The sequence below is a fragment of the Sycon ciliatum genome, chromosome 4 (assembly GCF_964019385.1).
Source record: "Sycon ciliatum chromosome 4, ocSycCili1.1, whole genome shotgun sequence".
In the NCBI taxonomy this organism is placed as follows: Eukaryota; Metazoa; Porifera; class Calcarea; order Leucosolenida; family Sycettidae; genus Sycon; species Sycon ciliatum.
This window is the reverse complement of record NC_088646.1, coordinates 36,372,800-36,385,375: the sequence shown is the minus strand read 5'-3', so window position 1 is coordinate 36,385,375 and position 12,576 is coordinate 36,372,800. Positions and strand designations below refer to the sequence as shown.

Genomic DNA, 12,576 nt, shown 5'->3' with positions numbered 1-12,576 from the left:
CGTACAGATTTGCTGGATATCATTCGAGTGCAGGCAGAAAACTGCCAAATATGGAAGGGAAAAATTCCCAGTACACATTCCACGTGACTTTTCTACGTGAACGTAGAGCAGAACAGGATTTCTTTACATGGACACCTCTGTCGTGAGGGTGGTGGCTGAAGCGGCTATCCGGTCCTGAGGCAGTTGTGTTCGGTATCGAAGGCCGGTTTTTGACATGACTGTACTAAGTACATCGTAGTTGTACATTTGGAAGTACAATTGTTATTATTTACATTGGACTGTATTTACAGCCATTTTATGACATTACACTGTATTTACAGCCATTTTATGACATAATAATAATAATGAGCCACCCCTTTACCTTTGGCGACCCTTACCTTTGGTGACTACCGAGACGGTGGTCCCCCTGGTGCTTGGATCCACGGTGCTGACTGTATCTGGACAGAGAGGGAGATCATCGACAAACCAAAATGAAACCAATATCCTTACCCATAGACCCAGAAGAAGCACAGCTAACTATTCACTTGAAATTTATGTACGGAATGGACTTGGCCCACACAAAATGGACAGTGGAAATGGGTGTGTAATAGCAGAGAACCCAGCAACGGTGACGCGGAGCAGCGGTGAAATGACTTGTGATGCTGGTGGAGATGATGGCGCCATGTTGGATGTCGATGCGGAGTGCAGTGAGACTGAGCATCAGACGGATGATGCGGAAGTGACTGATGATGATGATTATGATGAAAAATCAATACGCCAATCGGGTTGTGAACGTTGAGCGTGGCTCATTCACCCCACTGATGTTTTCTACATATGGATTCAGTAGACCTGAGACCAATCAGTTCTTGAAGTCTTTGGCCTCCCTTTCGGTAGAGCGCCATAATGATCTCAAATACCCCATTGTCATGGGTATGCTGCGTACCCGATTATCATTTTGACTTTTGCGGTGGGCAATTACTTGCTTCCGTAGATGCCGTGGGCCCGTGGCTCGTATAACAAAAGACGCTTGAATTCATTTGTTGCTCAGTGACGTCAGGCTCGTTAGTGCATTGCACTTGACCTGAGCAGAATATCACATGTCACTTCAATACGTACATGTATGTGGGATTAATATCTTACATTAGACAATATATTTTTGGTACAATATCAGCAATCATCCAATATTTATCTGGAACAATAATATTCTTAATTTAACTCAATTCAATGGTTTCCCGACTATATTAACATATTTATTGATGATTATCTATTCAGTTTTCTCTGGATTGCCCGTAAAAGAGGCCCTTCTCATGATGATGATGATGATCCCACCTTCCAACGCGGCAAATATTTAGATTTTGATAAAAACGATTCAAAGCCTCTCAATTATTTTGTAATACTTCTAAATATAATAATAATACGAAGTAGTGGTTGCGACTTTGGCGGTGATTTGTAAGAAAGGGTTTGCTCTCCACAGTAATGTCGGTGAGCTCCGGTGTGGCGAGCAAGCCCTTTCTTATAATAATAATAAATAATAATAGTCTTCACTAGTTTGAGGGAAAGAGACAAGCGGGAAAAGTCTGAAGAAAATAATTGACTGTCACCACCAGGACTCAAACCAGGGACCCTCGCTTGTAGCTAGCGATGCTCTAACCACTGAGCTATGGTGTAGGCGTCATCCCAGCAGAGACTGTTCAATATTTTCTTCAGACTTCGTAACTCACACTTCCTGTGAATCCACACAGGCGGGTGGGACGCAGCCTTCACTGTACCCACACACTTCACGTACACTCTAGCACGCGGGGAGCCCCAAGTCATAAAATCTTCACTAGTTTGAGGGAAAGAGACAAGGGGGAAAAGTCTGAAGAAAAAATTGACTGTCACCACCAGGACTCGAACCAGGGACCCTCGCTTGTAGCTAGCGATGCTCTAACCACTGAGCTATGGTGTAGTCGTCATCCCAGCAGAGACTGAAATAATAATAATAATTCAAAGGATCAGTCTGGGAAGTGAACTGCCTGAAAAGAGAAAAAACGCCAGACCCTCCAGGACTCGAACCTGGGACCCTGCTTGTCATAAGCAATGCTCTAACCACTGAGGGTCCCAGGTTCGAGTCCTGGTGGGTCTGGCGTTTTTTCTCTTTTCAGGCAGTTCACTTCCCAGGTGGATCCTTTGAATTTGAAGTTCTCCCAATCCTTTCCAAATAATAATAATAATAATAATTCATAGGATCAATTGGGGAAGTGAACTACCTGAAAAGAGAAAAAACCGCCAGACCCACCAGGACTCGAACCCAGGACCTTGCTTGTCATGAGCAATGCTCTAACCACTGAGCTATGGGACCGGGCTGAACCTAGAAGGCGCTGACAAGTCTTTCACTCCAAAGGCAGCTCACACCACGTGCCACACATACTGATGGCAGTTGGGTCTTTCTCCCTCCCCAGGGGACCAACCACGGTCGGTTTCTGGACCCTACCAGAAGTGAAAAGAGAGTGATAAATTTTGAGTGGTTAGAACATTGCTCATGACAAGCAAGGTCCCGGGTTCGAGTCCTGGTGGGTCTGGCGGTTTTTTCTCTTTTCAGGCAGTTCACTTCCCCAATTGATCCTATGAATTTGAAGTTCTCCCAATCCTTTCAAAATAATAATAATAATAACAATAATATATTATACTTTCACACAAAACAAGCTCGGTGCAGCACTAATCACGGGAGGGTACCCGACCCTCCACCATCGCCAACTCACGAACCATGATGATGATGATGATGATGATGATGATGCTTTACGTGCTTTCGTGGTTGCCGAGGGTCTTATAACAGACGGCGGGTGAATTCCTTTGTGGCCCAGTGTCGTTTGGCCGCATAGTGAATTTTTATGCTATGCCTCTCAACAATATCACTATGGATAACATCACATTTTTTAAATAACTATTTGGTAAAGTAACATCATCTGTCATTCAATATCTATCTGGTAAAATAATCAGCATTTGAATATCTATTTGGTACTAATCATTCAACTGTTAAATGTCATATTTTACCTGAATATCTATCACGATTTTTGCACATAATCTCGGTTATCACCGTTTCAAGCCCGTACAAGAGGCCGTTTCCAATGATGATGATGATGATGATAATGATGATGATGATGATGATGATGAAAAAGTGTTTTGTAAGCATAGTAGGACTACTTTTGTTTTGTAAGTCAATCTCATTCTCCACGCTTTGCTGTCACTCGGTTATGTTTTAAAGTAGTTTTTATGACCTGATGTTTGTTTTTTTATATTTGTAGTTCTATTGTTGACATCTTTTGTCTTTTCTTTGGGTTAAAAGGTTAACTTCATCCTCGTTTTCTTATTGCCTTGTATTGGAATTTGCCCATAAAAGTGGCTACGGTGTGATAATGCATGTTTATATTTCGTGTTTTAACACTATTTTCAGAAAATTGCTCTTACAATACCTTGCGTTTTATATTCATAATATTGTTACCCGTAAAAGCGGCTTGGTCACATGAAAAAGTCAGTCAAGAATTTCAGGAGTTATTGTTTGATGGGTCGTTAGATAGAGGCCGGTGTTTGTGAGACTGCAATCATTTCTTCCTTAGTGGTGTAGGTAGATTCTGTTTTGTAAGCATAGTAGGACTACTTTTGTTTTGTAAGTCAATCTCATTCTCCACGCTTTGCTGTCATTTGGTTATGTTTTAAAGTAGTTTTTATGACCTGATGTTTGTTTTTTATATTTGTAGTTCTATTGTTGACATCTTTTGTCTTTTCTTTGGGTTAAAAGGTTAACTTCATCCTCGTTTTCTTATTGCCTTGTATTGGAATTTGCCCATAAAAGTGGCTACGGTGTGATAATGCATTTTTTGAAAATTGCTCTTACAATACCTTGCGTTTTATATTCATAATATTGTTGCCCGTAAAAGCGGCTTGGTCACATGATGATGGCAATGATGATGGAGATGAGACGGAGAACGAGGATGAGGCGGAGGAGATGGAAGGAAAGGAGCGGGATGAGACGGAAGAGAGCGATGTGAGCGAAAAGTCAGCTGTATTTTGTCACTTTTTATCACGTCAAGATTGTCTTAGTGTGTACGATGATTCTCAAATTTCTGTTTTGTTCCATGCAAGTTATGTTAAGCAGTTGAAGGTCCTGGAAGCTGTATGTATTCGTGTGCATAATCCTGTTCTTTGTAAACAAAAGAAGCATGTAGTCGCGTTAATTAAAGTTGTTCTCGTAGCTGGCTATCAGATAAAAAAATTCGTGTTATGTTGCACTGTATCACCTCATGCTGTGTGTTTGCACACAGTTATAATGTAACACTAACTTTATTAGGATGACCCAAAGGCTGACCTGACCGCCTATCGTGGGGTCCGTTGCATTGAAGGATGATGGTACAAGAGAGTACAGATTGGGAAGGGGGGGGGGGGGGGGGCTACGATGAACAGGGTAACGGCATGCCAGCGAGTAGACTGGAATACTGACAAGAATGTTTGCGCAGCTCTTTCTTGAATACATGGACAGAAGATTCCGAAGTCAATGTGGGTGGAAGACAATTCCATAAAAGGGAGGTTTTGAATAAAAAAGTGATTTGGATGTTGGTAAAAGGCTTTTGGGAGGATATATTTTTTGGGGCGTCTCTCACTACGGGAAATATTGAAACTGAACTGGGCCAAGGTGTTCCGGTATTTGAAAATAAACTTGTGCAATGTAATTAGGCTAATGAATTGTCTACGGTACATTAGACTGTGTTTAAAGCCATTTTATGACATAATAATAATAATGAGCCACCCCCTTTACCTTTGGCGACCCTTACCTTTGGTGACTACCAAGACGGTGGTCCCCCTGGTGCTGGGATCCACAGTGCTGACTGTATCTGGACAGAGAGGGAGATCATCGGCAAACCAAAATGAAACCAATATCCTTACCCATAGACCCAGAAGAAGCACAGCTAACTATTCACTTGAAATTTACATGTATGCACGGAATGGACTTGGCCCACACAAAATGGACAGTGAAAACGGGTATGTAGTAGCAGAGAACCCAGCAACGGTTTGTTTGTTTGTTTCTTTATTTAGAGTTGAAGAACCCAGTGACGCGGAGCAGCGGTGAAATGACTTGTGATGCTGGTGGAGATGATGGAGCCATGTTGGAGGGTGATGAGGAGCGCGGTGAGACTGAGCGTCAGACGGATGATGAGGAAGTGACTGATTCCCACCTTTCAACCCGGCAAATATTAAGATTTTGATAAAAAACGATTCAAAGGCTCTCAATTATTTTGTAATACTTCTAATTTGCATTTAGTGCTTTTCGCGTCCCTCAAAATATGCTGAAAAAGTGCTCTTTTTTCAGTGAAAACAGGTAAAAAGTGCGCTTTTCAGTGAAAACAGGTAAAAAGTGCGCTTTTCAGTGAAATATACCCATGATACATGTTCAGATATGAACCCAAGCTGAGAAATGAATACGCACTCTTCCATTTATGGGTCCACGAAAGGCAAAACAGGAAGTAAAGTTCAAAAAACTCTTTACAGCATTGTGAAACAAGCTTCACCTACTTGTTGCCCCCCCAAAAAGCGGCGTGCCACGGCCCATCGCATATCGAGCACTCGGAAACTGTGATCGCATGCATGAGCAAACAGATTTTAGCACTTATTCAGTTAAAAAAGCTCAAAAAGGGCGATATTCACCAAAAAACGCAATAAAGGGCGAAAGAAACGTGCTTTTCCAAAAAGGGCCAAAAGGGCGAAAAAAAGGGCGAGCACCTTTGGGAAAGGGCTAGGGCTGAAAGCCTGAAACGATCGTGGATTTCCACCTATCGATTACTCTTTAGCTTAACCCTTTGAGGTGCCACTGAACGCGTGAAAATACGCAATTGCAGTTCACTCCACCATTTCCACCATAACTTACGTTCTGTTTGCTTGATTTTGACAATCTAGGCCTCTTTGAAGCGCTCTTTCCGCTGCCAAGAGAATTAACGATCGATTAATCGATTATAATCGTTAGCAACTGGTGTCAGAATTGTGTGCAAAAAAGTCAGGCCTTCATAACACCAAAATCTGTATTAGTGACAGGGTAGCTCCGAAACATGGCAATTATAAAGTCAGAATATGCACCATGTAGTAGTAGTAGTATTCTTTTATTTATAGTGGAGAAACCAAAACTGGCAGACGCCTAATAACAATGGACCCACTGTGTAGGGTGGTGGAGGAGGGGGGGGGGGGGGACACATTGCTAATGGTACTATGCCCCCGGCAACTGCATACTCACAGAGGAAACTGATTCAAACATCACAAAAAGAGTGTTTTCAGCACTTTTTGGGCTCAAAATCCCTAACGAGTAATCTTTAACGTAACGATTACTTGATCATCGCTGGCTACAAGAGAGGGTCCCTGGTTCGAGTCCTGGTGGTGGCAGTCATTTTTTTCTTCAGACTTTTCTCGTTTGTCTCTTTCCCTCAAACCAGTTAATATTTTATGACTTGGGGCTCCCCGCGTGCTAGTTTGTACGTGAAGTGTGTGGGTTACAGTGAGAGCTGCGTCCCACCCGCCTGTGTGGATTCACAGGAAGTGTGGGTTACGAAGTCTGAAGAAAATATTGAACGGCCTCTGCTGGGATGACGACTACACCATAGCTCAGTGGTTAGAGCATCGCTGGCTACAAGAGAGGGTCCCTGGTTCGAGTCCTGGTGGTGGCAGTCAACTTTTTCTTCAGACTTTTCTCGTTTGTCTCTTTCCCTCAAACCAGTTACCGTATTTTACCAGTTGTAAGTCGACCCCGGTTATAGGTCGACCCCCGTATCCGGAGGTCTCATTTCTGCGTTTTAAAGTTTTCACCCAACGAAGCACTACCAACCACTCCCTGCTACTAACACCTCAACAAATCATGTAAACATTCCTTATTGGAGGGTATAACGTCCCAATCCTTGAAAAAGGCCAATAAACTGGCAAACATGTTTACACATGGTGCACTCATGCATGCAGGGCAAGTCATTTTTTGTAAGATTCTGATAGTTCCCGGTCATAAGTCGAATCCCGGTTGTAAGTCGACCCCCACCCTTTCTCCTTCTATTTTTAGTCGTAAAAGGTCGACTTACAACCGAAAAAATACGGTAATAGATTACTTGATTGATAAGGAATTATCGATCGCTTACCGGGTAATTTGTATAATCGGTTCAACCCTAATAATGAGCCACCCTCTTTACCTTTGGCGACTACGGAGGCGGTGCTGACTGTATCTGGACAGAGAGGGAGATCATCGACAAACCAAAATGAAACCAATATCTTTACCCATAGACCCAGAAGAAGCACAGCTAACTATTCACTTGAAATTTATGCACGGAATGGACTTGGCCCACACAAAATTAGCCCTTTCCCAAAGATTTTCGCAACTTTTGCTTTTCGCAACCGTGCCACAACATGTGCTAGTTGCTGAAATCGCATCCATATTTTCAGAAAAAGCTCAACAGTTGCTAATGTCGCAACTTAAAATTGGAGTGTTCTTGTGCAGAAATAGCAGAAGTCAAACTCGTACATCCTTTCCTGCTGTGAATCACCATTTTACACAATTCCAGTATCCTGTTGGATGTATCCTTCATCGTTCCAGTGCAAGGCAAAGGGAATGCACATTAGGGAGGTTTCGCTCTACGGAATTACGTATGAAAATAACGTATGAACTGCACGGAATTTTCATACGTAAAAATCAGAGCTGTTGGGTTTCGCTCTACGTGATTTCTCCACTACTACTAAACATGCGTTGTTGCTTTGGATACGCGTTGGCTGCATGCGCCCACCGCATGCACCATGAACCGAAACCGCGTTTTCCATTATATTTTGCACGTGGTGTACGGTGTCGGTGTGTGTACCTTGTGTTTAACGCGGCTTGATTGTTGCCATTGACAAATGCGGAAAATGCGAAAAAAATATTTCTAAAAGTCCTACGGAGGACCCAACGTAGGAAAGAGCTTTCCTACGGAAATCCGTAGAGAGATTTACGTTTGAAAATTGGCCTCGCTCCCCGGCGCGTACGACGTACGGATTTTCATACGTAATTTGGTAGAGCGAAACCTCCCAATTATCGTACCTACCGTTCATCTACTGTTTCTCTGAAATGAGTCTGAAGGTAGGCGAGAAATGAGCGAGTATGCATTTGTCCGACATGCAGTCCGTGACTTGACCTTTTGACCACATGCCATGGGGCCAAGGTTGCGGAAAAGTTGCGAAATAGTTCGCGAAAAAGAAGGAAGTTGCGAAAGTTGCGATTTCTTGATTGATTGATTTTTATTTCACGGATCTTCCAGAGGCAAATAGATGCCTATCGAAGGGAGTCTTCTCCTAAACTACGAAAAGTTGCGAAAAAAGTGGCGAGCATCTTTGGGAAAGGGCTACACAAAATGGACAGTGGAAATGGGTGTGTAGTAGCAGAGAACCCAGCAACGGGTTCGAAGACTACAATGAAGAATTGTCAGACACTGACGTCCGTCTCATGGCTTAGTCTTATGTTGTAAGAGTACCCGAAATAAGATGGATTGTTTGCGATCGTGTGGAACAAATTTGACAAGACCAGTATAGCAGTAAAGCGTGAATGAGTACATCTAGAACCAATGACATTGAGCTAGTAGTAGGCTAACTGCTGCAAAGATTTATCCTTCAGGTCTGTGAAAGACGGAAATTTCCTAATACTGTACTAGAAACCAATTTTGCATTGAACGGCGATGCTCATTACTTTGTCATTTCGTTCAATGTTTCTATGACAACTTGTGTGCTGGACGAGTATTTGTTGTCATTGGTTCAATTTCTTTTTGCTCTTCGTAGCCTATCGGATTATTTTCCTTATATGGTCTATTTATAACCAGTATGTATATGAGAGTGTGGCCTGTCTCCATGGTTACCGGCGTTCGGCACATCCGGTTCATGTAGTATGTTGTAAATTAAGATGCTCTTGTTTGTTGGTAATAGAAAGATTGCCACATCCCTAGTTTTGTTTCACCAATATGCTTTTCTTTTGACAACTATAGCGACTTCTCCATGTTAGACCATAATCTGGAAAGCCCATTCTTACATACCGGTATAATAATAATAATAGACATGGTTAACATTTTACCGTTCACGCTGTTTTCGACGGTCAGCGTGTGGAGGGCGAGTCTACTGTTTTTGATGTGTTTTCGAGACACAGTTAGCAGAACGACTTCTTTTGTTTTGAGTCCTGACTCCTGACGCAACGATAGACGTGTGAGGTAACCCTAATTGGAATCTTACCGTTTCGTTCTCTCGCTAAAAAGAGCCTTCTATCGTCGAAACGGTACCAAACCGACGGTATTTTGGGTTTGGGGTACGAGTGCCGTTGGATCTAGCGCGTGAACTGTAAAATGCCATGTCTACACACACAAAAAACGGTGCAGGCCGACCGTCGAAAATAGCGTGAACGGTAAACTGCTAACAATGTCTAATAATAATAATAATAACTTTATTAGGATGACCCAAAGGCTGACCTGACCGCCTATCGTGGGGTCCGTCGCATTGAAGGATGATGGTACAAGAGAGTACAGATTGGGAAAAAGGGGGGGGGGGGACTACGATGAACAGGGTAACGGCATGCCAGCGAGTAGACTTGAATACTGACAAGAATGTTTGCGCAGCTCTTTCTTGAATACATGGACAGAAGATTCCGAAGTCAATGTGGGTGGGAGACAATTCCATAAAAGGGAGGTTTTGAATAACAAAAGTGATTTGGAAGTTGTCAAGGCTTTGGGGAGGATAATTTTATTGGGGCGTCTCTCACTACGGGAAATATTAAAACTGAACTGAGCCAAGGTGTTCCGGTATTTGAAAATATATTTGTACAATGTAACTAGGCTAATGAGTTGTCCACGGTACTGCAGTGAGAAGTTGGTTCAGAAGGAGCTCATCACATTCCTGGACATAACGGCATCGTTACCAACAACCCAGTTTGCGTTCAGGCGTGGCCACTCTACTGAAGACGCATTAGTCCTTATGTCAAACCGCATCCTAACAACCAAGGACCAGTGCCTATTCACAGGTGTATGCCTGTTAGACATGTCCAAAGCCTTCGATAAAGTCCAACATGTCAAGCTATTGCAGGACCTCCACAGTGTTGGGGTGTCCGGTTCTGCCTTGGACTGGTTCACCAGCTACCTATCCGGTCGCACTCAACGTGTCTGTCTGGGGTCGTGAACTAGCTCTATATCAGCTTGCACGAGTGGTGTCCCCAAGGTTTGCTGCTGGGTCCCATTCTGTTCAGCATTTACACCCGCGAGGTCCTCACTGTAGTTGGCCAGCCCGAGTCAGTTCAATTCGCGGGCGACATTGTGCTCGCGTGCAGCGGGCGAACAGCACAGGAGGTATCCGATGTCTTATCTACTTCGGTTTCAATCCTTGCAGACTGGCTGAAGGATCGAGGCCTGTTGTTGTTGTTGTTGTTGTTGAAGTTTATTTAACGTCGCACCACAAACAGGCGATTGCGCCTCCTTTGATACATGTGGACGACAGAAGGAATGAGAGAGAGAGGGGGGGGGGGACAGAAGTATGGAGAGAGGAAGGGTAGAATAAGCAATCAACCTCCGGGCTACACCAAAGCAAAAACGGAATGGGAACATACTATATACAAAATAGCTTTATACATATATTGCAAAACACGTTTACTATTCTTCAGTCCGCTATACCACAGAAACACACTAGCCGAAAAGCGTGGCCTGATCCTCAATGCTGGCAAGAGCCAAGTAGTGCCAATTCCTGCCGGCCGTCAGCACACAGCTGATCTACGGGTCGTCTGCCATGCCACTTCACTGCCTAGTGTGCTAAGTACTCGTTATCTTGGCGCCACAATCGATTCCGGCATGTCCTGGCACGCCCACATTGCCGAATGTTCTTCACGCTTGTCGCAGAAGATCGGAGCACTCTGGCGAATGCGCCGCTACCTGAATCACCAGTCACGCATGACCTACTTTAGACCGCTGATCATGTCTATTTCTGCTGTATCCCTCAAACGCGTACTCTAGCTCACTGCAAAGAAGGTACCTCGACCGTCTACAGGTCCTGCAGAACAGTGGGGCTCGTGCTGTCTTTGGCCGCCCTCCGTGGTCGTCTGCCCGCGATCTGCTGCAGCGCATGGCAGTGTTCCGTGTGGCAGAAGTCTTCAATCTGAATACCTGGTGTGGCGCTGTCGTTATGCACTGGCAAGTCCAGAGTTGCAAGCCCTGCTAACCCCCGTTGCACCCGACCCTACTCGGCTCCAATCTGCCATGGGCCTGTGCGTGCCAGATTCCCATTCGGTTGCGGGGCGGGGGCGCTTTGCTTGCAAGGGTGCTGTATTATGGAATGCCATTTCGAGCGACATCCGTGCCATCCATCACCCTCCGCAGTTTCGCACGCAGGTAATCCCCTATACCTGTACCCTGTAGATGCTGAAGACAAGCGAAATTTTCTTTTTTTTTTCTGTTCTCTTTCTGTTGTACTAGTACCCGATCTTCCTCTGATCTACCGCTGAGTGACTCTACGCTGAAGATCTAAGTATTTTAATTCTCATTCTCATTTTCATATTTGCTTTCATGTTATTGGGTTCTATGCCCGTTTGAATTTGCGAATCAAAATAAATACAAACAAACAAACAATTCTAGTTTGGCGAATGCGTTCAGATCTTGCTATGGCGTGTCGAAGGCAAATCGAAACTTACACCGTCGCAAGTACGACCTGATGAATCTTGCTTGGAGTTTGTCTAGCTCGCACAAATCAGACGCAGGTAGCCGGTACGCCCACACCACAACACCATACTCTATGACGGGTCGAATGTAGCTCTTGTAAAGGAGCATCATGGCTTTGGGAGTAAGGCGTTGGGTCATGTAACATAGCAACGTAATTCTCTGTTTGAATTTTCCACTCATATCTATGTAATGCTGGTGGAAGTTTAGATTAGCGGTGAAGCGAATTCCCAAATGTTTCAGCACATCGGTATCGTTGAGAGGCGCCCCATCTATTTGGTATGCTGCAGCTGTGCACGGCGATACCGACTTGTAGGAATTGCTGATGACAGAGGTTTTCGATGGCGAACACTCGCCTCCTCTAGCTCGAGCCCAGGTTTGGCACGCTTGTATATCGGCTTGCAGTGCTGGGCTGGTCGGAGTGTGTCCGTATGGGTGGAGTAAAGTCACATCATCCGCAAACAGGAAGGTATGGGAATGCATCATGGTATTAGGTAGCTCATAAAATGTAGATTAAGAACAAGAGAGGTGATAAATGTGAGCCCTGCGGCACACCACAGTTGGTGATCTTCGGTAACAATGTGCATGACCCAACTTGTACCGCTTATGTCGAAGGCTTTGCAGAAGTCGAGGGAGACTAAGGCTGTGTTTACATGAAGCGTTTCAACCCGGGTTGAGTTCGACCCGGGTCAGATTTCAACCCGCCATGTGCACAAAGTGAATGGCGCGTTTACATGACGCATTGCGCTTGACCCGGGTTGAAATTTCGCCCCGGGTTGATTTCAACCCTCCCCCCAAAGGGAGGGTTGAAATCAACCCGGGTCAAGAAAATCGTACAAACGTACTTCTGTGCGTATCTCGCGCCAGGTTTGAACAGCACTGCAGATGCAAA

The 12,576-nt window shown here is 44.3% G+C and overlaps 1 protein-coding gene across 3 annotated transcripts in view; it reads right to left on the bottom strand.

Moving 5' to 3' along the window:
• Nucleotides 1-12,576, bottom strand: part of LOC135813709 (uncharacterized) — a 50,591-nt gene that overhangs the window by 20,543 nt on the left and 17,472 nt on the right. Inside the window, exons 5-7 of one of the 3 annotated variants that reach the window (XM_065326735.1) lie at nt 7,122-7,205; nt 4,788-4,847; nt 378-437 (exon numbers count right to left, since the gene is read on the bottom strand). In XM_065326735.1, the coding sequence (XP_065182807.1) occupies nt 378-437; nt 4,788-4,847; nt 7,122-7,205 (204 nt within the window). The remainder of the gene's footprint in view (nt 1-377; nt 438-4,787; nt 4,848-7,121; nt 7,206-12,576) is intronic. The other 2 variants (XM_065326736.1, XM_065326737.1) reach the window with 2 other exon arrangements.